Source organism: Rhinopithecus roxellana, chromosome 21 (genome assembly GCF_007565055.1).
Source record: "Rhinopithecus roxellana isolate Shanxi Qingling chromosome 21, ASM756505v1, whole genome shotgun sequence".
Lineage (NCBI taxonomy): Eukaryota > Metazoa > Chordata > Mammalia > Primates > Cercopithecidae > Rhinopithecus > Rhinopithecus roxellana.
This window is the reverse complement of record NC_044569.1, coordinates 62,621,543-62,649,452: the sequence shown is the minus strand read 5'-3', so window position 1 is coordinate 62,649,452 and position 27,910 is coordinate 62,621,543. Positions and strand designations below refer to the sequence as shown.

The following is a 27,910-nucleotide window of genomic DNA, read 5'->3' as shown; positions in this document are numbered from 1 at the left end:
CTTCCCGGCCCCTCTCTGGGGCCCCACTGGCTCATTCTTGGGTTGGTCTACCTATGGTGACATGGTGACATGCTTTATCCTTTTCCCTAACAACTCTTCCAGTTAATAGAGAAGATTAGATCTAGAAGCGTTAGGAGTCCAAGGAAAATCTGATTGCAAGTGAGGGGTGAAGCTTAAGCCCCATTTACTTGGCAGCAGGTCACAGAACACCAAAGCTTTTGGGAAACAAGAGGTATTATCTAACCCTTACTTTACTGTGGAAGAAAGACTCCAAGAGACCTGGTGACTTCTCTAAAGCCACTTCCTGTATAGCAGCAGACCCGGGACCAATCCCCAGTTTTCTGAGACTTAATCATCTTTCCATCACCCTACTCCATTTTCCTCTCACCTCCTCATCCAAGTCCTGGTCTTTTTAAGACACAGCAAACAAAAAAACAAAAAGACAAAACAAAAACCAAAAAACCCCCCAGAGACTATTCAGAAATGCCTAGTGGAATTCAAAAGAAATCATGGGCCTTCATAGTGCCATCTTTTCTTATGTTTGCATAGAGTTGCACTTTATGGAAATTATGGCTCACTCTCTCTCTCTCATCTCCCAGAAATCTCCCATCATCTATGCAGGAAAACACAGATGCATGCAAGAAAAGAAGACAGCTGTTTTTGTGACCCATTTCACATGAGTTTGCCATTACATGGTCCTGTCCTGTGTTGGAATAGTTGGCATATCCCATCCTTTGCAATGTACAACCCAAAATCCTCAAGTCATAAATTTCTATGCCATTTTATCAACATTAACTGCATTAATGTAAGTAAAGCAGTTAGAACAGTAGCTGCCATGTGTTAAAAAGGCTGTAGGGCTTAGCAATTATTACTATTAATAGTAGCATTACTACTTAGCTCACATCACCTGAGATGTACAACAAATTCATACGCTCATGGCTCATGCTCTACTGCCCTTCCACTCGTACCATATCACCAGGCAAAGACTGCCACTGAATGCACAGAGCTCCTAGGAAGGGTGTGAGCCATGGAAATCCAGGCCTCTCCCAGCAGAAGATCAAATCAGTATTTTACAAACTCTATGACTCCCAAGAAATGAAGACAGAATTGTAATACCAGTTGGTTGAGAATTTCTTGTCCCTTAGGAGGGAACGGAACGAAGAAGAGCTGGTCAGATATGGGGGTGTTTAGCATCTATTTCAGGACTGGAGGTTTCAGATGAATATCAAGGAAGGTACAGTCCTCCAATCTATTATGTGTTATTCTAACATTCAAAGCCTTTAAGAGAAGCTTCTTTCTGGGCAATCAGGCGACTCCTAAAAATAAACTCAAGTTCCTGAAATATTCTAGCTTGCCTTTAAGCTTTCTTTGGCTGGGGACCGGGCTATCTATTTTCAGTTTTGCAGCCCCAGGTGGTATGGATTTGATCTATCGAATGACAAACGGCCGAATGACGCTCTGCCTGTTGTGACAGCTCAGCAGATATTTAGGAAAGGTTATCCGTGGGGGAGGCTACAGCAGCCCAGAGTGGCTGGAGAGAGGGGAAGGTCTCATTTAAAGTTTCCTGGAACCACAGGGGAAAATTGATGATGTGTAGACAACTGTTGAAGGACACAGTGCTATTTCTACCTACCTCATCCAGATAAAAGGAAAGAACATTAAAAGAACACTAAAAAAGAGAAAAAGAAGCTGGAGAATGAAAATTATGCATGGTAGGGCATGTTGGCACATGGAAGACTGACCAGCTGAAGCTAGGGACCGAGTGCCTTGGCCCTCCTAGCCCCGGGAGCTTCTGATTAACTTTAGAACTGTGGCCTCTCTCCTTTGACAATCAATCTTCTCATATTTCCCATTCTCCCTACCCCACTCTACTTCAAGTTCACCTTGCCTCAGGCCCTTTGATCCCTTGGCATTTTGACCAGCACCTTGAGCTCCCTTCCAGGGACCACACCCCTTGCTCTACGGGACACTGTTCTTCCAGCTAATCCCTACCAGGAGCTGCCCAGAGCCTCCAGAGGGCTCCAGGGTGACCCTCACCTGGCTTCCCCTTCTTCCCTCAGCCATGTATTTTTCTCTCCTATCCATTAGGCTGCTGAGAAGCTGCAGTTAACAGAATATTTAGCTAGCTAATAGTGGCTTAAAACATAAGGCTCTTTGTTGTTGTTCACAAGAAGTCTGGGGCTAGTGAAAGTCTCTGTGTCATTCCAGTAGCTCGATGATGACTGCAAATCTCCGACTTCCTTCTCTCTTTCTGCTGCACCAGTCATAGTATACTGGCTTTTCATTTTCATGCCCCAGGACTGCAAGATGAGAGCTGCAGCACCAGACATTACATCCTGATTGAAGGAAGAAGGAGGGGATAGGCAAGGTAACCACCATGTCTATAACTTACACAAGGAAAGCAAACCTTCCGCAGAAATCCCTTGGTGGGATTCCTTGAACATCTCATTAGGTAGACTGGCCCCTTTGCCCCATCTAGCTATGTAAGAGGCTAGGAGAGTATGTGGTTTTCCAGCATTCTTAGTTGGAGGTAGCAAGAGACAAGGGGCTTGGGGATACTTTTAAGTTAGTCAGCCAACAATGTCTACCATATCTGCCCAGTCCAATCAGTAGAGAAGTTCCTTAGACTGCATGGAAATGTTCAAGTATCTCAGAATTGATACATATGACATAAGAGTGCAACCTCTGATTTTTGCACTGCAGGAATTTTATCCTTGAAATAGAAGAGGATGATACAGTGACGACCTTCCACACTCTGTCCTGGAGCAGTGCTGTTAGTTAAGTTTCATCCACTTGACTATTAGCACAACTTGTCAAGAATTGTTATCTATCTTTTCCATGTACATCTTGTCTCTTCAACTGGATTATAAGCTATTCGAGGAGAGGGATCTTATCTCATACAAACTTCTATTGTTAGTGGCTCAAATTAGTGTCATGCACTTGGCTGGCATGAAAGACACTCATTAACGATAGAAAGCATAACCTTGAACATCCTGGGGTGCACAAAGAGGAAACACACCTTTCCATTAAATCCATGGCAGACATTCCTAGGAGGTAGAACTTTTGGAAAGGCCAATAAATGAAAATAACATGTTTGTGGAATCAGAGGCATGTTGAATGGGATTTCAATTGAAAACTGCTATTCAAGCATTAAGTTTCCAAGCTTAATACTGCTTTCAAAAAGAGGCTTGGAAATGTTACTAAATTTGGTTTACCCTTTCCCCTCCTGTATTCATTCATCTGCTTATTCATTCAGCAAAATTATCTGAGTCCCTATGTGCTGGGTTCTGGAGACTCAGAAATGAATAACAGAGTTCCTGTTCCTGCCCTTAGACCTTGTAGGGAAGCAGAGAAATTGACAGACGGCGGTGTTGAAATTGACAGACGGCCGTGTTGCACCTAAGAAGGACCTTTGCAGTCTCATATCCAAAATGTTTTGGGAGCTCAGAAGTTCTGGATTTAAATTAGGGGGAGTTTCCAGCCCTTGGTGAGGTGGGATTTGTTCCAACTTATCCAATTGGAGATGCTGCTTTCGAAAGGGCTCTGTAGCCTCAGAAACTTGGCTTTAAATCCTGGCTCTGCCTTTGACTGTGAGACCCTGGGGAGACTTCTCGTTGCCAAACGTCATTGACCTCATGTGTTGGTTTTTAATTCATGCCTCTCAGCTCTGAATTCACCCTTCAATATGTGCCCTGTACTAACGAAATTCCATTATTCTTCTTTAAAGTAAGCACAGTGTTACACTTTCTCAGCAGAAGGCACTGGAAGGACACTGCAGGAGGAACAGAATTCCTGTCACTTCAGCATTGGTGGAGTTGGAGAGCCTGTGGTTATCCTGCCCCAGCCATGGGGCCCAGAACGTGGTCATCTGCAACCCTGTAGCCTTAGCGTAGTGATACCCTTTCTGCTGCCCTCTCTCTTTGGAAACCGGAGCCCCATGTGGACCCCAGCTCTTAAAGCCTCCTGCCTGTATCAACACACAGATTGCCTCCACCAATCTCCTGCGTGGCCTACACACAGCCGCCCGAGGCCTGGTGCACACAGCACTTATTCCCTCTGTGTCTTAGTCCATTTTCTTTGCTTATAACAAAATACTTGAAACTGAGAAATGTATAAAGAAAAGGAACGTATTTCTTACAGTTCTGGAGGCTGACAAGTCCTAGGTAGAGGGCCTGCATCTTGTGGGGGCCTTCTTGCTGTTGGGGACTCTCTGCAGAGTCCCAAGGCAGAGCAGGGCATCACATGGCAAGGGGGCTAAGCATGCTCTGTGCCACCTCAGGCCTCTCTTCCTCTTCTTATGAAGTCACCAGGTCCCCTCCCTTGATAACGTATTAATCCTTTAGCCCATTAATTCATTAATTCATGAATGGATTAATCCCTCCATGAGGGCAGAGCTCCCATGATTCAATCGCCTCTTAAAGGCCCCATCTCTCAGTGTTGCCACATGGAGGATTAAGTTTCAATGTGAGTTTTGAGTGGACATTCAACTAGCACTCTGCAAACTCCTGACCCACACCACATGTAGCCCACAAGCTCTGAAAGCCTGAGCCCCTGTGACCACCCATGCCCAGACTCCCCTCCTCACCCACGCCACTGCATGCTGACCACCTACTCCCTGCCTGCACTTGGAAGGGAGGTCTATTGCTTTTCCCAGCAATTCCAGGCCAGCTCTGGTCTGGATGCACCAGTGACTTCTGTGCTATCTGGTGGCCTAACCATACCTTCTCCAAGTAGGTCTAAACCCCTTCCAACTTTGTTCTTCCTTGGTACTTTCCCTTGCCTACAGTACTATAGACAGTTTCCTTATACCTTATAGCACTCTCCTATCACAGTCAACAATTCTTTATATTGAACTTCTCTTATATAACCTACTGTGTGGTTTCTATGATTGGACCCAGGCTATTCATTCCATCAGTAAAGAAGAGATGATAACATCTTTTTCTCAGATTTATTTTACAGATCAGATGAGAAAACCCTCATAAAGCTCATAGCTCAAGGCTCTGCCTGTCAGAGCTCCCCGACTTCCTCTTTTCCTGAGCTACTGCTGTTTTATCATAGAGAAGAAGGAAAATTAATATCAGTGAGTGAGTGCCTTCTGGGCACCAGGCAATATGCCAGGCACTTGACAAGATGGTGCTGACATGCGTGTGTTTAGTCTTAGAGGAGGAAACAGAGGGTCAGAGAAGCTAAAGAGGTTACCTGTGGTCGTGCATGGTATATCCAATTAAGCTGGGCTAGAACCCCTGGTTGCTAGTCCTCCAAGTCCACGCACCACACACAACGGTAGGCTTGCTCCTAGAGCCCCAAACACTCCTTTTTTCACTTGAATGAGTACAATTTCCCTACATAAGGAAATTGTTTCAGCACTCACTCTAAGTTTCAGCACTCACTCTGTGCTGAGAGTAGGTGCACAGCAGGAGAATCATTTGGTAGAGTTCTTTTGTAATGACTTAACTAAGAAATCTCCTCCTAAAAGAAAGATCTGACTCACTGGGAAGGTGTGAGTCTGTGGTTTCCCTTTCTCTGTGAGCTGGCCTCAGGATGAGAACTGAGGAGCCTGCTCTTGGAACCGATGCCGTAAGCAAGTACAAATATGGACTGGGCTGTTAAAGGCTTCACATTAAAAAAAAAAACAAAACCCATGAGTTAAAATCAAATGTATGGAATTGCACATCAGCAGCAGGCCAGTTGTATAGTTCATTGCTTCAACATAACTTCCATAGGCCAGCAATCTTTATTATGTTCATTGATGTTTCCCAGCTGCCTAGAACAGTGCCTGGTATAAAGTAGATGGTCACTAAATGTGTGTCAAATGTATGAATTTACATGGTCAAGGATTCAACCAATTTTTTTACACGTGGAGCTTCACTAGGGTATTTTGAAGTAGAATTTTAATTTAAAAGCAAGAGGGGAGATATGGTTTGGATCTGTGTCTCCTCCAAATCTCACACTGAGATGTAATTCCCGATGTTGGAGGTGGGGCCTGGTGGGAGGTGATTGGATGATGTGGGTGGTTCCTCATGAATGGTTTAGCACCATCTCCTGATACTGTTCTTGTGACAATGAGTGAGTTCTTGGTCTGGTTGTTTAAAAGTGTGCAGCACCCCCGCCCCCCGACCCCACTCGCTCTCCCTTGGTCCTGCTTCTGTAGGGTAAGATGCCTGTTCCGGCTCTGCTGTCTGCCATGAGTAAAAGTTCCCTGAGGCCTCTCCAGAAGCAGTTGCCACCATGCTTCCTGTACAGCCTGTGAAACTGTGAGCCAAATAAACCTCTTTTCTTTATAAATTACCCAGTCTCAGGTATTTATAGCAGTGCGAGAACTGACTAATACAAGAGGAAAGGTGGAAATAAATCTTAATGGAATATGATTATTTTGTAAATCAAGGCATGATACTATAATGATCTATTCCAGTGACCAAACTCATCCTAATCAAAACTTACTTGTCCTATGTTTAATTCTCTTCAGATGTCAATCTCTTCTAGGTACCCGCTTATTACTTTGCTGATGTAATAGTAATCAATCATGGAAGAATAAAGGTACCATCCCAGTAAATGTCATAGTAACTTTTTAACTGAAGCCCTTTGGAAAAAATTGCCCAGTGCCTGACAGAGAATTCTGTACATGACAGCTACTCCATAAATGTCTGTTAACACTGATGATACTGTGATAATACCAGGACCTTAAAATAAGGGACTGACATAGGTAGTGGAAATTCAGGCAGGATAGAAAGGCCGGAGAGAGGGGTGGTGGTGTTTTTGATTGGGCGGTCTCTCTACACATTTCACATAATGACCAGAAAGTTCTCTGTTTTCTGTGCTTAATGACTCAATCTATTTGTGCTATAGCATATTCTTTTTTTTTTTTTTTTTTTTTTTTTTGCGATGGAGTCTCGCTCTATCGCCCAGGCTGGAGTGCAGTGGCCGGATCTCAGCTCACTGCAAGCTCCGCCTCCTGGATTCACGCCATTCTCCTGCCTCAGCCTCCCAAGTAGCTGGGACTACAGGCACCCGCCACCTCGCCCGGCTAGTTTTTTGTATTTTTTAGTAGAGACGGGGTTTCACCGTGTTAGCCAGGATGGTCTCGATCTCCTGACCTCGTGATCCACCCATCTCGGCCTCCCAAAGTGCTGGGATTACAGGCTTGAGCCACCGCACCCGGCCGCTATAGCATATTCTTAAAAGTTTGAACCAAAATACCAAATGAGAAAAATACTCTATACATGTGTTATAGATATTGAGGTATAGAGAGGGAACCATATGCACAGCAAATTCTTTTTTTAAAAAAAATCTTGTCCCTTATTTCCCAGAAATTATATTTCTTCTTTTTAATAAAGAAGAAAAAGGGATATAGAAAGGGAGTAAATATATTTTTATTTCCAGGAACACCAGGATAACCAGTAGTGCTTATGGTTCAAAGTCTCCTTTAAAACAGGGTTGTTGCAAAGTCAGGAGCAGATGAAAGTTCAAACCCTTTCAAGTGTAGGGCTTTAATGGGTGAAGTTGGCTACAGCTGTCTCAACTGGTACATGGTTCATTCATTTATTCGTTCTCTCAACAACACTTTGTAAGCACCTACTGCATGCTAATCACTATAACAGGCTTTCACTAGAACATAGAATGGGAGCTTCCTGTAGAGGAGCATTTGCCTGTCTTGTATCCCCATGATCTAAAACACTCCCTAGCACCCTGGAGGCATTCACCAAATATTTGTTGAAAGGTTAAGTAGTCCTAGCACTCGGGGAGTTTATACTGAATTTCTTTCTTGTTTAGTTAGCATTTTTATGCCCATCAAATATGAGTTAAATTAACCTCAAAGTAGCTTTAAAAGAGAAAATGAGAGATGAATGACTGACAGGCTGTAAGCAGCCTGGGGGAAGTGTGGAAAGAGGTGTGGTTATGCTGTTGTCCTCTTTCCCACGGGCAGTGCTACAGGGATTGACCACAAGGTAGTAAGACTGATTCTCACGTATGATTTGTGAGAATCAGTCTCATGACATTGGAGCTATGAAATGCACATGAACATTTCAGCTCTGTTTTGTCATACGCTGGGAGACAGACTTCATCCCCACCCCTGAACCCCATGCCGCAAAGGCCAGTCATCTGTTCCCTGCACATCTGAATGGGGCTGTCCAAGGCAGGAGTCCTGGGAGCAAAGACTGAGTTGCTTCAGAAATTAGAAGCAATTTTCTTCTCCTTGGCTGGACATAAGTTTTCTTTGTTTTGAAATAATCAATGAGTTAAAAGTTTCACTGCTTCCTTGAACAATATCCAATATCATAGAACATTTATATGGTACCATGAAAGGCTCAATCCTCAGAATGTGAGAGGTTTCTTTTTCTCTACCTTCCCCTCTTCCTCCCTCCCTCCCCCTCTCCCCTTTTCTCAAAAACCTAAGCAGTCCTGAATCTTCTATTTCTTATAGAGGTGGTCTGTCTGCCATTGGGCATCTATTTTAAAGTCTGGGATACATTCTGGGATGTTTATAAGCAACTCTAGGAAAGAAATGATTGGCAGTGCTGGTGGCCAATCATAAGTCCATTTATTCATTACAGGTGGGTTCAAAGGCAGCCTTCTTTCTGTTTTTTAGTAACCTTATTATCTTAGTGCATTTCGTGTTGCTATAACATAATACCTGAGATTGGGTAGTTTATCAAGAAATGAGGCCTATTTGGCTCATGATTCTGGTGGCTGGAAAGTTCAACATTAGGCATCTGCATCTGGTGAGGGCCTCAGTCTGCTTCCAACTCACGATAGGAGGCAGAGGGGAGCTGGCATTTTCAGAGATCACATGGACAGAGAGGAAGCAGGGTGGGGGTGGGGATGGTGCCAGACTCTTTTTAACAACCAGGAAGCAATAGACTGAGAACTCGCTCATCCTCCCGCACCCCTGAGGGATGGCATAAATCTATTCATGAGAGATCCACCCCCATAACCCAAACACCTCTCATTAGGCCCCACCTTCAACCCTGAGGATCAAATTTCAACATGAGGTTTGGAGGGGGCAAATATCCAAACCATAGCAATTATTAACCAGCAAGCTGTCATATTTTGGGGACAAAAATTGCTTATTGCTGTTTTGTAAGTACTGTTTATTTCATTTATTATGATCATGTGAGATTCATCTTTCTGGAAAGATGCACACAGCTCTTGTTGTGACTTACTTGATCAAAACAGTTAACATTCGATTTATTTCCATCTCTTTCCTAAGAGAGAAAAAAAATCATTAAATAAATGACGGTTGTCAGGAGGCTTTTTGCTTATAATGATGAATTTGACAAAGGGCCCCCTGGAACATAGAGTTGCTTAAATTTGCAGTTTTCTAGGAAATCTCTAATAGCTAGGGGGAGTTGGGGGATTAATGTTTAGATTTCAATCATTCTTGTCCATTATTACAGTCACTGAGGATTAACACTCTTGGGATTGCAGTTATGCCCTATTGTGGGCTCTCCCATGAACAATGCTATTAATACCACTTTTCATCTTCCTAGGTACAAATTCAGGAAACAGTCAGAGAGAGAATCTCTTGCAGCCAGATGCCAGCTTTCTCAGAGCCTGCTGGGGAGGAGTCCCCATTCACTGGGACCACAACAATTTCCTTCTCAAACTTAGGAGGAGTCCACAAGGAAAATGCATCATTAGCTCAACACTTGGAGGTCAAACCCTGTACCTGTGACCCACAGCAGGAAGAAAAACAAGACAGAGATGGCAACACACCTGACAATTTCAGGGAAGACCTAAAACATAAGCTGAGCACCTCAGAAGCCAATGATGAGTATACGTCCCCAGGTGTGTTCTCAAGGCGTCTCCCCAAGGATGCCCATGCTGACTTCAGGGAGCCTATGGCTGTCTCCGTTGCTTCCCCTGAACCCACAGATACTGTCCTCACCCTGGAAAATGTGTATGATGGGCCAAGGGACAGAGAAGCAGTGTGTGCAATGGAGTGTTTTGAGGCTGGTGACCAAGGAACATGTTTTGATACCATAGATTCTCTTGTTGGGGCACCAGCTGATAAATATTTGCCTCAAGAAATTTGCTCTGTAGACTTGCAACTGGCAGAAGGTCAAAGCAAAGTATCTGATTTATGTTCTCCTAATGGCAAGACACTAGAAGTCCTTTTTCAGACACAAGTATCTGAGACTTCATTGTCTACATACAAAAGCAGCAAGGACGGCGAGTCAGTCATGTCCCCTCTTTTTATCAGTACTTTCACCTTGAACATTTCACACACAGCTAGTGAAGGTGCCACAGAAGAAAATCTAGCCAAGGTAGAGAATTCCACCTGCCCACTGGCCTCCACAGTACATGCTGGCCAGGAGCAGTCAAGCCCCAGCAACTCAGGAGGGCTTGAGGAAACACAGCTCCTTTCTTCTGAGAACAATCCTTTAGTGCAATTTGAAGAAGGAGGTGACAAGAGCCCCAGTCCTAGTGCTGCAGACACCACAGACACCCCAACCAGTTATAGTTCAGTCGTGAGTTTTCCTTGGGAGAAGACATCAACATTAACTGCTAATAATGAGTTTCAAGTAACCAGGGAGACTGAGGACACATCAACTGTTACCATTGCCACCAAAGTCCACCCAGCCAAGTACCTTGCTGTGTCAATTCCTGAGGACAAGCATGCAGGTGGCACTGAGGAGAGGTTCCCTCGTGCATCCCATGAAAAGGTTTCCCAATTTCCTTCCCAAGTGCAGTTGGGTCATATTTTAAGTGGTGCTACCACCAAATCTACAAAAGAGCTACTCTGCACAGCACCCAGTGTGCCAGGAGTCCCACACCATGTCCTACAGCTCCCGGAGGGAGAGGATTTCTTCAGTAATTCCCCTCTTCAGGTTGATAACCTGTCTGGAGATAAGAGCCAGACTGTGGAAAGAGCAGACTTTAGGAGCCATGAAGAGAATTTCCAAGAAAGAGGAAGTGAAACGAAGCAGGGGCTCCAGCAGCAGAGTCTGTCCCACCAGGGTTCTCTTTCTGCACCTGATTTCCAAGAAAGTTTGCCTACGACATCTGCTGCACAAGAGGAAATAAACTTGGTGCCCTCGGCCCACTCACCAGCAAGCTCTAGGGAAGGAGCAGGGCAGCGCTCAGTTTGGGGGATGAGGGTCTCCGTGGTGGCGGAAGCTGCTGGGGAAGAAGATAGTCAGGCTCTGAGCAATGTTCCGTCTCTCTCTGATATCATTTTGGAAGAGTCTAAAGAATATAGACCTGGAAATTGGGAGGCAGGCAACAAGCTGAAGATTATAACTCTAGAGGCTTCTGCTTCTGAAATCCGGCCACCAAGACAACTGACAGATTCTGAGAGCAAGCCATCAGACGGTGGTCCCATAATTCCTGACAAGGTCTGGGATGTACCTGAGAGTCTAAAGGCAGATACTGTTGTGCCTGAATTGGCCCCCTCTGAAATAGCAGCATCAGCTCACAGTCCAGAGGATGCTGACTCAGCCCTTGCTGATAGCAGAGAAAGCCATAAAGGCGAAAAGCCTGCCATCAGTGCACACTGGAGAAGTCTTTCTTCCTGGGGTTTCAGCCAACCCAGACTCCTGGAGTCATCTGTGGACCCTGTAGATGGAAAGGAGTTATGTGTCACAGATTCACTGCCAGTGGCTTCTGAAACTGGAGGGAAGGAAAATGTTAACAATGTGAGTCAAGACCAGGAGGAAAAGCAACTCAAGATGGATCACACTACCTTCTTTAAAAAGTTTCTGACCTGCTCTAAAATCCTAGAGTCCTCTGTAGATCCCATTGATGAGACAAGTGTGATAGAGTACACCAGGGCTGGAAAACCAGAGCCCTCTGAATCCACACCAGAGGGCGCCAGAGAAGGGAGTCAATCAAATGACGGAGATGTGGGCCATGGAGCGGAAATCCAGCCTGCCATTTTGCAAGTTCCATGTCTCCAGGGAATCATTCTGACTGAAAATAGAATCAGCAGAAGCCAAGAAGGCAATATGAAGCGGGAGGCTGAACAAAGTCAACCTGATGAGGCAAAAACTACCATTTGGCAAGTCCTGCAACCCAGTGAAGGGGGTGAAAGAATTCCAAGTGGATGTAGCATAGGCCAAATACAAGAAAGCAGTGATGGGAGCTTAGGGGAGGCTGAGCAAAGTAAAAAGGACAAAGCAGAATTGATTTCCCCCACTTCACCTCTTTCTAGCTGTCTTCCAATAATGACTCATGCTTCCCTTGGGGTTGATGCTCACGACTCCACAGGCCAAATTCATGACGTCCCTGAAAATGACTTAGTTGAGCCCAGAAACCATCAGTATGTGTTTCCTGTTTCACAGAAAAGGGGAACTATTGAGAATGAGCGTGGGAAACCTTTACCCTCTTCTCCTCATCTTACCAGGTTGCCTCGTACTTCATCTCCTGAAGGAAATGTCACAAACTTTTTGATAAGCCACAAAATGGAGGAACCTAAAATAGAGGTGCTTCAAACTGGGGAAACCAAACCCCCAAGCTCATCTAGCTTCTCAGCAAAGACCTTGGCATTCATTTCAGGAGAAGATGAGTTAGCGAAAGCCCCTAAGTTACTGCAGGATCCACATCAAAAGGGCACCCTACGCTGTGTGAAAAAGTCCAGGGAGAGGGAGAAGTCACTGGAAGCCCAAGCTGGCAAATCACCAGGGGCCCTCACAGCAGTGACGGGGTCAGAGGAGGTCAAAAGGAAGCCAGAAGCCCCAGGCAGTGGACATTTAGCTGAGGGAGTAAAGAAGAAAATTTTGTCCAAAGTGGCAGCCCTGAGGCTGAAACTGGAAGAAAAGGAAAATGCCAGAAAGAACTCAGCCTTTCTCAAAAAGATGCCCAAACTCGAAACATCATTATCACACACAGAAGAGAAACAAGACCCAAAAAAGCCATCTTGCAAAGGAGAAGGAAGAGGTGAGGCTCTGTTACTGTCCATCATTGTTAAAGTTTGGGCTTGTAGACCAGGTATCTAGTTCCTGTGTCCTCTAGGGTCCTTTGCAATTAAGGCCAGTGTCCCCAAGGTGGGCATTGATGCTATGATTGTGGCCAAGTGGCTTCAGCATGTGGCATCAGAATCACCTGGAGGGCTTGTTAAAACCCAGATTGCTCCCCTCCCCCAGTGTGTGAAATTTGCACTCCTAACAAGTTCCCAGGTGATCTATCGGGAGAACCACAATTGAGAACCACTGATAAAGGCTGCCTGTAGGCATGTCTGCTGGAGGGGAATGTGATGAGGGTGCTTTTCCGTTTAATTATCCTCTTTTACAAAATCTATTTAAAAATATAAACAGAAACATTAATCAGTGTAGCTAATTAGTGTAATGAAATAGACCATGCACGAAGACCATGGAAATGAATATTTTGGTACAAATTGGGATTCTCCTCTTTAATCACTGATTTTTCATTAAAAATAGCTTCCTTGAACCTTGGTTTTTCTTCCAAATTTGAGTATAACATTTCTTTTCAACTCACCCTTCCCATTTATCTAAATCTGAAGTCCTCTGAGGTCTGTGTTCAAGGTTTCAGACCACTTGAGCCTCAAAAGTTCTTGATCAATCTCTACCTATGATGCTGTTAAAAAAAAAAAAAAAAAAGTCCTGAAATTGCAGTTAATTCTACTTTGTCTAAGGAATCATTTCAGTCCCAAATTCCATTTATGGACCAAATTTTAGCGTGTTTTATTTCAGAGCTCTTCTTTCCCTCCCCGCACACCCTGGTAGAAGTCAAGAGAAAATGTTACAGCAAGCTGCAGTGGCCTGTGTGCTCTGGAGCGAAAAGCTATGGATGGCTCTGTTTGATCAGAAGGGAAGAATTTTCTCCTTTCTTATCCTGAGTCCTTAGACTTTGAGGCTGGTGTTTGTTATTCCCATCCCATCAAATGGGTCCTCACCCCTGTTGCAGAAAGGTTTAAAGACAAAACTGCCTTCTGAAGAGTTTGAAAGTATCCAATCAGGTTATTAGTATCTATATTTTAAAACATACTTAAAGAGAATGGCTGGGCATGGTGGCTCACACCTGTAATCCCAGCAATTTGGGAGGCCGAGGCAGGAGGATTGCTTAAGCCCAGGAGTTTGAGACCAGCCTGAGCAACATGGCGAAACCCCATTTCTACCAAAAAATACAAAAAAGTAGCTGGGTATGGTGGCGCATGTCTGTAGTCCCAGCTACTCTGGGGCTGAGGAGGGAGAATCACCTGACCCCAGATAGTCGAGGCTACAGTGAGCTGTGATCACACCACCACACTCCAGCTGCACTCCAGCCTGGGCGACAGAACAAGACCCTGTCTCAAATAAATAAATAAATAAATAAATAAATAAATAAATAAATAAATAAAATTAAATAGAGAGAATGAGGCAATGTTTTAAAGCTCTCAAAAGTGGTTTCAGCCCAGAGGCTGAATAGATTGCCTCTAGGGACCAGCCTCAACCCCCGTGTTTGGGGATGGGGGTTCCTTTGCAGGTAAAGGTAGACAAGCAAAACAACCTTTTTGGAATTCTTGCCCGTGACTATTCAAGTTACCCATGGGTAAGAGGACTGTCCAGATAGGCAGTGTTGAAATCAATCGCTGTCAAAGACTTTGATTTCAGCTGCGGCACAACCTCGCCATTGCACTAAAGGCTCCAAAGACCGAGCATGCAGCCTTCTGGGAGGCACTGGCCTGAGCAAAGCAAGTAGATGCAAGAGCAGCCAGCCTTGTCCTGAGAGGGCCCTGCCGGAGACCACGGGGTAGAGACAACCAAAGACTTTTCCAGGCCAGACCACTGAAGGATTGTTACTCATGCCACCCACAACACAGAGGCCATTAAGAGGCAAAGATTCAGAGTTAGAGATACTAGGCGGTGTTTGGGCCCAGCTGGGGCAAGTTGTATCTTGGTGATTTAGGGTGTAGATTAGGAGTTATATTGCTTGGGTTCAAGTCTGGCCTCTGGCAGTACTTGGGTAGCCCTGGACAAATGCCTTAGCCTCCGGGCGCCTCACTTTCCCCATCTGTAAAATGGGGGTGCTAATAAGACTCCTCTCCGGTATAAAAATGCAAAGCAATTTGAATGGCCTGTGGCCTAACACAGCTCTCATGGTTGTTAGTTACTGTTTTTTTTTATTAGTGTTTTTAAATAAAAAAATGAGGCAATGCTTATGCCCAGTATGCTCATGAAATAAATAAGGAGCTTAGTTCAGACACAAGAGCATTGTGTCTTGAGTTGATACCAACCTAGTATTAGGAGAAAGAGTGGTGCTGGCGTCCATAGCCCCTCCTCTCTGAAGAACTCAGGGCCTCGGCAAGAAGGTAGGAGTCATCTGGTGATGGAGCGGGCGAGGGGAGGTTCATCAGAGCTACCCTTGAGTCAGCAGCTAAATGGGAGTCCCAGGCAGGTTTTGCCCACGCTGGGGTAGGTTCTGATCCTGCAGTCCTTTCCCAGCTTCGGAGGAGTTGCCACTGGCCGCCATCCTCTCCCCTCTCGTGCGGGGATTTTCTTTGCAGAGAAAGTTAGAAGAACAGGTTTCTAGAACACTGGCACCCCCCTTTTATAAAGGTCACAGCTCCCCGTCCTAACTACAAACCAGTACTAGGTTATTGCACTGGAAGGGCCATCGCCCGACGGGAAATAAATGCTTGACCAACATATTCATCCGTTTATTAAGGACCTTGTTATTTTCCATGGTGACTCTGATAATGAATGCACTGAATATGTATCTAATATGAATCCACCATGGGCACTAATCCATATGAATCAACACAGATGATGATAAGAGACGGGAAAAATGATTCTCTTCCAGCATTTACCTTTTGGAATGGCAGCATTCAGAGGGCCAGCCCTTGACAACACCCTGCTTTTTTCCTGCTTTTTTTTTTTTTTTTTATTTGAAATGGAGCCTTGCTCTGTCACCAGGCTGGAGCACAGTGACGTGATCTCGGCTCACTGCAACCTCCGCCTCCCGGTTCAAGTGATTCTTCTGCCTCAGCCTCCCGAGTAGCTGGGACTATAGGCGTGCACCACTATGCCCAGCTAATTTTTGTATATTTAGCAGAGACGGGGTTTCACCATGTTGGCCAGGATGGTCTAGATCTCTTGACCTTGTGATCCGCCCGCCTCAGCCTCCCAAAATGAGCCACCATGCGGGTCCTTTTTTTTTTTTTTTTTTTTTTTTTAACTTATCACCTTCTAGTTGTTCGTTATGGGTTTCTAGCTGTGGACCAATTCCTTTAACGATCTACTCCAACATTAAGCACTCAAAGGTTTTTTATTTTGTTTTCTCAGTGTAAGCCACAGCAATATCATTGTTTAAAAATAACAAACGTTGCCACCAGGAAGACACCGGATTAGGAAGGTCTCCTTCCTTCTTGTGGTGATGGCTTTTGTAAGACCCTGAGTCCTCGTCACTGTTTTCCAGCTGGTACACTTCAGACCCCTTGGCTGACACCTTGACTGTGCCCTACCTAGCAGTCTGGTACCCACCCTGCTATCCCCAAAGGAGCACAGATTTAATGCCTTCCCACCAGTTAACTGGTGGGGCGGAGTTAGGATGAGGGGAGCAGTGACTTGGATCATTATAAAAGAAATAAACCCTAATCTTTTTTAAAAAATTATTATTATTACTTTAGAGACAGGGTCTCGCTCTGTCACTTAGGCTGGATTGCAGTGGCAAGATCACGGCTCACTGCAGCCTTGAACTCCTATGCTCAACCAATCGTCCCACCTCAGCCTCCTAAGTAGCTAGGTCCACAGGCATGCGTACCACACCTGGCTATTTTTTTTTTCTAGAGATGGGGTCTTGCTATGTGGCCCAGGCTGGTCTCCAACTCCTGGCCTCAAGTGACCCTCCTGCCTCGGCCTCCAGAAGTGCTGGGATTACAGGTGTGAACCACCATGCCAGGCCTGAGTAATCGTATTTGATGTCCAAAGCTTAGTACAGAAACTATATTCACCAGGGACTTGACTACCATTTTCCCTCAACACTAGGCCCACCTGCACACGGAAGACAAACCTAGCTGCACTCCAGGTCTCCTCTGAGCTCATTCGGCTGCATTTTCTACCTCTGTCTCACATAGACAGGGGTTCTATCCAAAGCCCAAACCCCTTGGCTAAACAAGCTTCAAATCTCCCACAGACCATCCATCATTCAGTTCTGCTGCCCATTTCATGCCCTTCCCACCATCTCCCAATTTTCTTTGTGTTCAGTACAACAGGTTCCGGCAGGCTTAGGAATATTTAGATGTCCCCAAATCACCCATTAAGCCGGCCACTGCATGGTGTTGGAAGGACCCTCTAGGAAATGGCCCAGATGAGGAGGTGGGCTTGGTCGAGACCCGGACCAAGAGTTTCAGACTGTGAACCTGAACACGGTCTCAACTTGGGCCTAAATGCACTGATGCGGGTTTGCAGTCAATACCTACTTGCTACATTTTCTCTCTCTCAGTTATCCACTTGGCTCCCAGGATACTGTTAGTAGTCTTGGTACTCACTGGTTGAAAGATTTGCTACCCAGCGGGCCCATCATCACTTCCTGGGTAGAGAATTAGCTTTTAAATATGCATTCTGTCATCCAAGCATCTGCTGGCGCCAAGGAGAAATGAGAAGCCCCTTGAATTCATGGATATTTTCACCGTAGTATAATTTGAGGCAGTGGAGCAAACAGTCTCAGTATTGGTGATCTTGGTTTGGCTACGGACTACATGTTTTGTAATGATGTACTCTTCTGTGTGACCAGCGCTGCGGAGTTATGCTACTTAATTTGTGATAGGCTCACACCACATCTGCAGTATTCTCACTTCCTACCCAACTGTTATGACCGCTTGGGACGGTGGCGGGGTGGGGGGGTGGGGAGGGGCGGGGCTCATCCTTGTCTTGTTCTAATGTCTAGGCTGCCGCCCAGTGGCTGCCCTGGCTAATTACACGTTAGCATACTAACTGTTCATCACTGATACTGAGGTGATATTCAAAGGTCTCAGCCCAACCGGTGGAATTTGTTTCCTTTGTGCTTCTGTTATCTTTTGCTAATGAGGTTGATATCAGACATCACTGCAATCTACTGGGTTATCTTCAGCAAAGACAAGTGTGATAAAGGGGAAAAGATGGATGAATATTATTCAGCCAATAACCTATTGTTGAGATATCTTTTACATTTTGGGGGCTTAGCCATAGTTTTTTGGATAATCCAGATTTTATTCTACTCCCTAATCCCCAGCTCTGATTTCGACTGGATGATCTCATAATCATTTAACAACATCTTTATTTGGCTGACATCCTATAGAATAGATTTCTCCAATCCGCCCACCTCTCATCCCCTTTAGAAAAAATCTCTCAAGTTCTATTTCACTTTCAGCATTACAGGCTGAATTTTAAGTAACAGAAGCGAGCATTTTCTATTAGGTTGATTTGTTAATTTTCCGACTATTTAGGCAAGCTACCTCTCCCCTCAGAGACTCAATTCTCACTTCCATAATTGGGGGTAATAATTAGTATTCCTGTTTCTCAGAATTGTTATGAGAATTAAACGATATGAAATGGGAAAGTCTTTTGCTACACTGACCTTCAAATCTTTTGTTTCTAGCTCCAGTATTACTGAAAAAGATCCAAGCTGAGATGTTCCCTGAACACTCTGGAAATGTAAAATTAAGCTGCCAATTTGCAGAAATTCATGAAGATTCTACTATCTGCTGGACAAAAGATTCAAAGTCCATAGCCCAAGTGCAGAGAAGGTGCGATGTTTTTCCCTGGTTACTTTTCACAATTGTTGCTTGTTTATTTCACAATGTGGTTGTAAAAGAAAAGAATAAATTCTAGGACGTGAAAAGGAAAATTGAAGCAGAGATTCCACACCCACAATATTTAAAAAGATTAAATATTGGGGCCGGGCGCGGTGGCTCAAGCCTGTAATCCCAGCACTTTGGGAGGCCGAGACGGGCGGATCACGAGGTCAGGAGATCAAAAAACCATCCTGGCTAACATGGTGAAACCCCGTCTCTACTAAAAATACAAAAAAACTAGCCGGGCGACCTGGCGGGCGCCTGTAGTGAGCAAGACTCCGTCTCAAAAAAAAAAAAAAAAAAAAAAAAAAGATTAAATATTGGAAGACAAGTGTCTGTATGGGGAAAATGATGGAGGATTCTTGCCTGGATTTTGCCACCATTGAGTTCTGGGGTTTTGGGAAGTCACACAACCTTTCACTACGTTTTTTAAATCAGGGAAAGGAACGTGTCAAATGATATTCTAGGCTGAGGTTCTGTGGTCCTAAGATTAAAGAGCTCTCGTCTGTATGTCTGTGAATTTAACTTGGGTGTGTTTTCTGTTTCATAAATTCCCAGTAATCTGATAAAGGTCAAACAAAGCTTAGAAGATGAATAAAAACAACAACAGCAATCTATGAGGTTACAGAAAAGTAACAGCTATTGAGGGTGACCAGCAGCCATCATTAATATGGGAACACCTGTTTATTTCTGGGTCCCTGTGATTTTTATTTTTATTTTTGAGACAAGGTCCTACTCCCATCTCCCAGGCTGCAGTGTAGTGGTGCAGTCATGGCTCACTGCAGCCTCCACCTCCTGGGCTTAGGTGATCCTCCCACCTCAGCCTCCTGAGTAGCTAGGATTACTGGAGCACATCACCATGCTTGGCTAATTTTCTTTTGTATTTTTAGTAGAGACAGGGTTTTGCCATGTTGCCCAGGCTGGTCTCAAACTCCTGGCCTCCAGTGATCCACCTATCTCCGCCTCCCAAAGTGCTGGGATTACAGGAGTGAGCCACCGCGTCTGGCCATGTCCTTAAGATAATGAAGGAGAGAAGAATGAGGAGAGAGATGAGAGTGAGAATCATTGCCAAGAATATCCCCTGTGGAATGAACCAGATTAATGGCTTCCTTAAGCAGCTTTTCTTGGCAATAAATGCTTCTTCAAGTGAACTGATAAATTCAAGCTTCATCTGACACAATCTAGAAACAAATCACCTGGTTCGAAAGTCAACCCTCTGCCAAAGGGGTTCCCAGTTTAGCTCCCTAAGATATGGGAGGGGTTCCAATCCCCTTATTTTTTTCACCAGTAGACTGAAAAAGTGAGAAAATCTGAGTTTTCTGTTTAATTAAACCATATATGTCTACTTGGAACGTATGTCTGGAAACTATTTCTCAAATGTAATGATGGAATACTTGAGCTATGATTTCATTTCTACTAACATCACTCCAGAGCATTTAACTGGATTGTGATTGATAGAATAACCACTTTGCCTAAAATGTCACCATTACCCTGCCCGTCTTCGGTATGGCTTAAGAAGAATTATAATGGAAAAGATATGGTTTGCTTTTTAAGTCAAGGAGTTTCCCTAGAGCTTCACTTAAAAAGGTACTAATACTAATTATTTTAAATTATTTTCTGAAGCTGTCAGCCAAGAACAATTAACGGGCATTTTCACTGTTTTTCCATTCATCAGCCTTGCTCTGAGCTCAGAATTACCACTTGAATATTTGCATGTCCCTTTTCCATTTGATATGTATTTACCATAAATCTGACTTTCCCCTGGGGAGCATATGTCATTAGGAAGCATTCTACTTACTGATGACGCGTGGCCAAGGCCTCTGACTCCTAGTGATGTTTGCTTCATTTCTCCTTGGTGACAGTGTCTGGCTTAGTTGAACCCATCTGCTTTCTCCATGCGAACACTTGAGAATATTTAGGAGTCATAACTCATTTGTTTATTGAGAGATCATTTACATTATTTCAAGTGGGTTTTCAAATGTTTGCTAATTTCTCTCATGCCTACTTCCAGTCCAGCGTTTCCCTTCACTTGTGTCTCCATGCAATGTGTCACTGTCCTTGTATCATTTTCAAAGAGTTGAAATCTCTCACATATAACATCAACCTGGAGCAAAGGTCTTCTTGAACTTACTAAATCATGAGGGAACCTGTACAATGGCAAGATTGTTCAAAGGAGCATTTGAGGAATGAAGATTTAGATAGTCAATCAGGTAAAGGAATGCGGAAATACATTTTGAAATAGATATAACACTGGTTAATGTTTGACAGGTAATAAACTTTGGGAGTTATCTTTTCTATTGCACGGGAACCTAAAAGTTAACCTGTAACTTTTAGGTTACAGGTTCTATGTAAATGGTTCTATGCTTGGGTTCTGTGTAATGGGGAAATAGCAAAGCATTCTCCTTTCAGTAGATCATCCTCAAGTGGTCCTGTTGAACAATGACTGTGATCCTCCTCCTGTCTTTGTCCGCAACTTTTGGGTACTTTCCTTAACAGGCTAAAGTGTGGAAATTAGGTGTCAGAAGACATTCTTGTGGTTAGGGCAAGACTAATATACTTCCAAGAAACCAATAAGAAGAAAGTGGTAGCTTGGTTTGAGTCTCTGTGTAGCAGTGGCATGTCTTGGCTCCATGGAGACCTCAAGGTGGCACCCTCTGGTGCTATTTGGCTATCAATACCTTCTTGGTAACCAGGAACCCATTCTCCACTCTGGGGAGAGAGGTCCTTCTGAGTTTCCTGGGCTTTTGAAAGTGCAGCTGTCCACGTGGAGTGGCTCTGCTGATAGCTGAGCAAGGTCATGGAGCACAGGTCATGTTGTTCCTGCTGGGAACCAGTGAATGAGGAGCTGGCTGCTGGGATGGCGGGATCTCCTTGGATGGCCCTGAGAGAAACAACCCCAGGGCTTCTCAGGCCAGACTGAGTGGCGGATGGGAGCGCTGCCAAGCCCTGGCTGCTTAGGGCTGGTGATGGATGATGGGGTCTCTCAGAGAAGCCCCCATGCTAACTACCCTCTCCCTGCAGCCAATTTCATTCTTTGTGTTCCTCTGATCACACTCTGGGCATGGGCTTCTTTTGCATTTGTCTGCACAGCTAATCACCACTGATGTTCTGCTGTCTGTGGCCATTTCCTAAGGTAAAAAGATTTGTCCCTTACAGGGTAAGAGGATATGAAACTGAGCTTACCCTCTTGGTAAAAAAAGGCACAAGGTCACTTGTTTTTGCTTTCTATAGCTGTATTGGTATTTTCCGTTTGTCCATTTCCTCCCAGATTAGAAGACCCTCAAGGGCAAGGACTATGCCTTTTTTTTTTTTTTTTTTTTTTCATCATTGAATCCCCCAGTACTAAGCACAGAGCAGATACTCCACAAATGTTGGATAGAACTCTTTGGGACTTCCGAGGTAGTTTTGTTTCATGGAGAAAGCACACTAATACTACTGTTCCCCACTAATACTACTGCTCACCATGAAGTAATGACTCGTGACCACTTTCAGGACTGGGCTTTTCGCCAAAGCTTCACACGCTGGTGTCACTTACTCCTTATGACACATCTGAGCTGTGATCTTGCTCGTTCTGCTTTCACAGAGGAGGAAACTGAGGGTGAGAGGCTACATAGTACACCTGAGGTCAGCCTCAGGGTTGCGGTCCAGACCTTTCTGACTCCTATATGTATTCCTTCTAGAAGAAAGCCTTGGGTGGGGACCATGGGTCAAGCCAGGAAAAACGGTCTTCATGGTTCTGGGCCAAGTATCGGAGAATTTCTAGGCTGGAAGGAAGATGTTCACGGGACAGTTCTAGCTCAGCCCCCAGCCCTTCAGGTAGCCCTTGCCTGCCCCTTTCAATGACAGAAAGGCTGTGCCGATCCTAGAGCCTTGGAGAAGGACTTTCCACAAGCCTCCTCTGTGGCCCGCTCAGTGTTTTACTGCCCTCTCTGGAAATCTCCCCCTTATAACTGGACTTGTTCACATCCAGTTTTAACCGTACAATGGGATATGTTCTGAGCCCCCAGGAATGAAGGAAGTTGAATGATTTCGTGAACTTTGTTTTAAGCCACTGGTATATTCCAGGGAAGGAATGTATATACTGGAGGCTTGAAGTCTATTGAAAAAACAACCAATAATGAACACTTTTTTTGAACATGCAACTGAGACAAACTCAAGCTCGGTGAATTTTTGTTGTTAAACTATGAAACAAACCCAAGCTAAAATGTACACTACACACATGTATACACATAAACACACAGAATCTTGGTGAATGGTTAAACAAAGTTCATTTTAAAGAACAAAACCAGAACATTTGAATATCCTTTTTTTTTTTTTTTTTTTTTTTTTTTTTTTTTTTTTTTGCTGTAAAGTAAGTTTTTTGTTTGAGACTTTGGAATAAATATGTGGCTCTACCTATATTTCAGATTATCCCAGACTTGAGGGCAGGAACCATAATTTACTTGGGAAGGCAGCTTAATGAGGTCAAAATCATTTGCTTAAATTTTTCTATGTCTCAGTTTCCTCATCTGCAAACTGAGAATAGTAAACGTAGTTCTCTCATTAGGTTGTTCTGAGGACATCATGAAATTGATCTTTATGTGATTTGGCACAATGCCTGGTACATAGCAAATGCTCAGTGCACACTGGCTCTCAGCCACATCATCACCGTTATCATCACCACCAACACGACCACCACCTCCAGTTTTAGTTTTCATAGCACAGTGACTGGAACTCAATAATATTGGGTGGGTGACTAGTTGAATGGTTGGTACCTCACTAGGGGAGTACAGGACACTATTATAAAGGGGTCCTCAGTCATGAATCCTTAGGTAGCATAAAGCTAAGAACCCCCTTTTCTCTTGTTACTTTTTGTGTAAGTTTGGGTTTGGAGTTTTCAGACTTTCCGTCAAGCACAGGACACCCGGATTAGTCACACAATTGAGCTGAATTCTGAGCAGAAATGTTAACAACAGCTCCCAGAACTCACAATTTCAATTCTTGGCTCTACTCATGGCAGTTAAACCTACTGAACATTTCTTTGTGTTCATACTGCTTATTGGAGTGAGCGTGTTAGCCAAAATGTAATGACTCTCCTCTGTGGAGGCATCAATTATTTAAACAGCGGATCGTGATTTTGCCCCTTGGACAGCTCTTTGGCTGAAAACATGTGAGCAGGGAAGCCTTCGCTTCTTTCTTCTTAAATATATTAGAAAAAAAACGCAACCGTAGAATGATGAAGTGTGTCAATGTGAATATTCCTCATTGTAGTGCAGGGGACAACTCCACTGTTTCCTTTGCCATCGTTCAAGCCAGTCTGAAGGACCAGGGCCTCTATTACTGCTGCATCAAGAACAGCTATGGAAAAGTGACTGCTGAATTTAACCTCACAGCTGAAGGTAAACCACAGCTTTTCAGTTTTCAGTGAAAACCACTGGCCCCTGCCCGTTCACAATGGACATTTGTACTGAAGCCATTCTCTGCTTTGTCTTCTTCTAGTTCTCAAACAACTGTCAAGTCGCCAGGATACTAAAGGTAAGTCAGTTGGAGTTGGCCTGCCAGAGGAAATGGGCTTGCCATAAAGCATAAAATAGCTCCCGGAGTAAAGGGTAGAAGCAGTAATCCTATGGACTCTTCCAACTGAGAAGGAGAGCTATGGCGTGACTTGAGAAAAGAATGACAATTCATGAGCCAATTCAATGTGAATGTAGGGCCATACTTCCTATTGTAAGTTCATTAGACTACAGATATCCAGAATTGGATGGTACACTATAGCAGGGGAGTTTTGGGGAACACGTAGAGGGGGAGTTTGGATTTGATTTTTCCGTTTAAGCATCGGTCTTGCATTCAGCCCTACTGCATGGGAGTTTTCAGCTGCTGGGACTTATACAGCTTGTTTTGTTTCTTCAATTTTCTTTTCAGTTTGAGTAGCTGAGCAGATTCCCAAAGACAGCCAGGTGTCTGGAGAATTATTTTATTCGTTTGTGTCTTAATGAAAAGAAAAGATGTGTTTCTCTGCTTTCTTTTGGCACCTGGTGTTAGCCACAGCCTAACACTGCTGTTCATGAATGCTCGTGCTGTCCCCGGGCCACCCACTGAATTTTCCACAGTTTGGTGGAATCTGTGTTTGCCATGTCTTCCCTGTTAAGGAGAATTACTCACCCACCTACGCCCACCCATGCCCACCCTTGCTGGTGGTGTGCTGGGGTAAATATTTAACAACATGCCGAGGGTTGGGGAAGTTCTGAGTCCTACAGTTTCCATGATGTAAATACTCTCAGTGTGGCCACTTTTAAACCACCAGTGTGACATCACACATCATGAAACTGGGAAGAGCTGCCCGTCATCTGCTCTCAGGAGCTGCAGGAGGCCAGTTCCACACACCACAGTGGTCCAACCTCACCCCATGTGACCATGACTTTCAGCACAGGGGAGGATCCACTGTCAGTTTTAGGAGAAATATGGATAAATTCTGACAGTTAATTGAACTAGCATCTTAAAGATTTACTGCATGTACTGATTTTTAAAACAAACAGAATGCCTGAAATCTCTGCAGAAGCAAGTAATAAAAGTAATCAAAATGCAGTCACATCCAGTGTATCAAAAGCAAGAAACTGAGATCTCGACTTGGAAATGGTCTAGCAATAGGCCAGGCGCAGTGGCTTACGCCTATAATCCCAGCACTTTGGGAGGCCGAGGCGGGTGGGATCATGAGGGCAAGAGATCAAGACTATCCTGGCCAACATGGTGAAACCCCATCTCTACTAAAAATACAAAATTAGCCCGGCGTAGTGGCACATGCCTGTAATCCCAGCTACTCAGGAGGCTGAGGCAAGAGAATGGCTTGAACCGGAAGGCGGAGGTTGCAGTGAGCCAGGATCATGCCACTGCCCTCCAGCCTGACAACAGAGCAAGACTCCATCTCAGAAAAAAAGAAAAAAAAAAAGAAAAAAAGAAAAAGAAATGGCCTAGCAAATATTGTGATATTAACCCAAAATAGTAAACTTAAATACAAGCTCTTCACAAACCCACTCAGATGCTAAATACCCATCTTTAGTGTGTAGCATATGTGTGTTATAATTTAAAATCCTTCCTCCATTTCTGCTCTCATCTCCCCAGAAGGCAAAATATGCAAAAGAATCCCCTTCCTCCTAATACCTTAGAAAATAAAAAGACTCTCAGAAGGGAGTCTCTGTTTCATCAGCTTCTTAGCATTGATTGGCATTCACATCGCAGACACTTGCTATGGCTTTATTGGTTTAGGTTTGCATAAGCTCATTTCTCAAGGATTACTAGTCAGGCGAGAGACCCCAGTGGGGATGAGCTACTGGCCATTTGGTGGAAATGGTACCACCGCTGTAGCCCAGTGACTTCAGCCACAGAGCTTGGGTCTGAACCCTGATGACATCACCTTCTCCCGGTTTCTGGCCCCATTGTGACTGGGGGTGTCAGTTTCACTGACTCACCCGACTGGGGAAGTAATTCCTGGCCCCTCCCTATCCTTGTACCTTCAGATAAAGAAGCCGAAAATTACTTTTATTTTATTTCTTTGAGACAGGGTCTCTCTCTTGCGTCCAGGCTGGAGTGCAGTGGCACAATCATAGCTCACTGCAGCCTCGGCCTCCTGGACTCTAATGATCCTCCCACCTCAACCTCCTGAGGAGCCTGGACTACAGGTGCTCATCACTGCACCCAGCTGATTTGGAAAATTGCTTTTAATCACATTTTTTTGTTTTAATTTAGAGGACTATCTCACTAAACAGTTTATTAATTTAATTCTCTATAGGAAGAATAAATAATCTTTTACAAGATGGTCTCTAATTTAAAAACTAATAAAGCTAAGTTCATGAGAAAGTTGGAAATGAATCATGGACAAAATGAAACCCAATTTAATGATGATGTTATGTTTTATGAATATATTTGTGGATTGCTTTTTTGTACCTCGGAGCAGTCTTTGTAACCAGCGGCTGCAGGTATCCTCATGGTTTCTCTGAGTTGATTTGGATTTCACAATGTATGGGTGTAGCAAGGAACCTCAGTAAGGCATTGGGATCTCCCAACACTCATCTGGCGAGTCTGTCTGGTGGATTCCAATAAGTCTCTCCTGATTCTTTTTTTTTTTTTTTTTTTTTTTGAGACGGAGTCTTGCTCTGTCACCCAGGCTGAAGTGCAATGGCAAGATCTTGGCTCACTGCAACCTCCGCCTCCCGAGTTCAAGCAATTCTCCTGCCTCAGTCTCCCAAGTAGTTGGATTACAGGCACCTGCCACCACACCCAGCTAATTTTTAGTATTTTTAGTAGAGATGGGGTTTCATCATGTTGGCCAGGCTGGTCTCAAACTCCTGACCTCAGGTGATTCACCTGACTTGGCCTCCCAAAGTTCCAGGATTACAGATGTGAACCACCACACCCACTCTCTCCTGATTCTTTCTCATGGAACTGCCCCCTCTCAGGGATTTTAGGCAGCGTGGAGTGTGAGTCCTGGCAACAGATGGCTCTGCAAAGCTGCAAAGAAAGTTGCACCTTCTCTACAACCCGAGACTCACACTGCTACATGCTTTTCCTGAGCCTCCCCTCAGGTGCCCAGTTCTCCTGTTACCTTCATTACTCTTACCAGGGAAGAAATTGTTCTAAAGGATGAATTCTCACCTCCATCTCTCACTTTAAAAGAGGTGCACACTCTAACCAAGCGGACGCGCTCATTTCCGCTGTCACTGCGGAAGACAGTTTTGGACAGGCTGTCCTTTCAGATTTCTGCAGAGCTGCAGAGTCTATACCTTCTGCTTTCTGTAAAGGAAGGCCCAGTAGATGAGTTTCAGCTTGGAAAGTTCCACCTAGAACTCCAGCTCTTGCCCTGCAGGATTTTCAAGAGACAAAGAATAGGTTTAAGATTTCTTTTTTTCTTTCATGGCTTTATCTTTGTCAAATAAGCATTTCTGTTGGAAATTATAGACAGGGTTATTAATTTTACCACATGTAGTAATATGCAAACAAATTTTCCTTCCAACTTTCTAAGCATATGTCCTGGACCAACTTTTATCTTCAGTTAATTAGATTTGCTGAATTTTAAAGCATAAGGTGCACAAACTTTTTACTTTTAATAATTAAATTTTAGAAATGTGAGGGTTTTGAAGGAAGACAGGATGTGACAGAGATAACTCATGTTCATTGGGCTCTGAGGTATGTACATATAACATTTCCTATACTCTGTAAGTGGTATTA

At 44.2% G+C, this 27,910-nt stretch overlaps 1 protein-coding gene across 3 annotated transcripts in view; it reads left to right on the top strand.

Moving 5' to 3' along the window:
• The window catches only part of ALPK2 (alpha kinase 2), a 145,553-nt gene that overhangs the window by 80,886 nt on the left and 36,757 nt on the right, over positions 1–27,910 (top strand). For all 3 annotated transcript variants that reach the window (XM_010374672.2, XM_010374673.2, XM_010374674.2), the window contains 4 exons: positions 9,489–12,876; positions 18,514–18,661; positions 23,960–24,087; positions 24,188–24,223. In XM_010374672.2, coding sequence (XP_010372974.2) covers positions 9,489–12,876; positions 18,514–18,661; positions 23,960–24,087; positions 24,188–24,223 — 3,700 coding nt within the window. The remainder of the gene's footprint in view (positions 1–9,488; positions 12,877–18,513; positions 18,662–23,959; positions 24,088–24,187; positions 24,224–27,910) is intronic.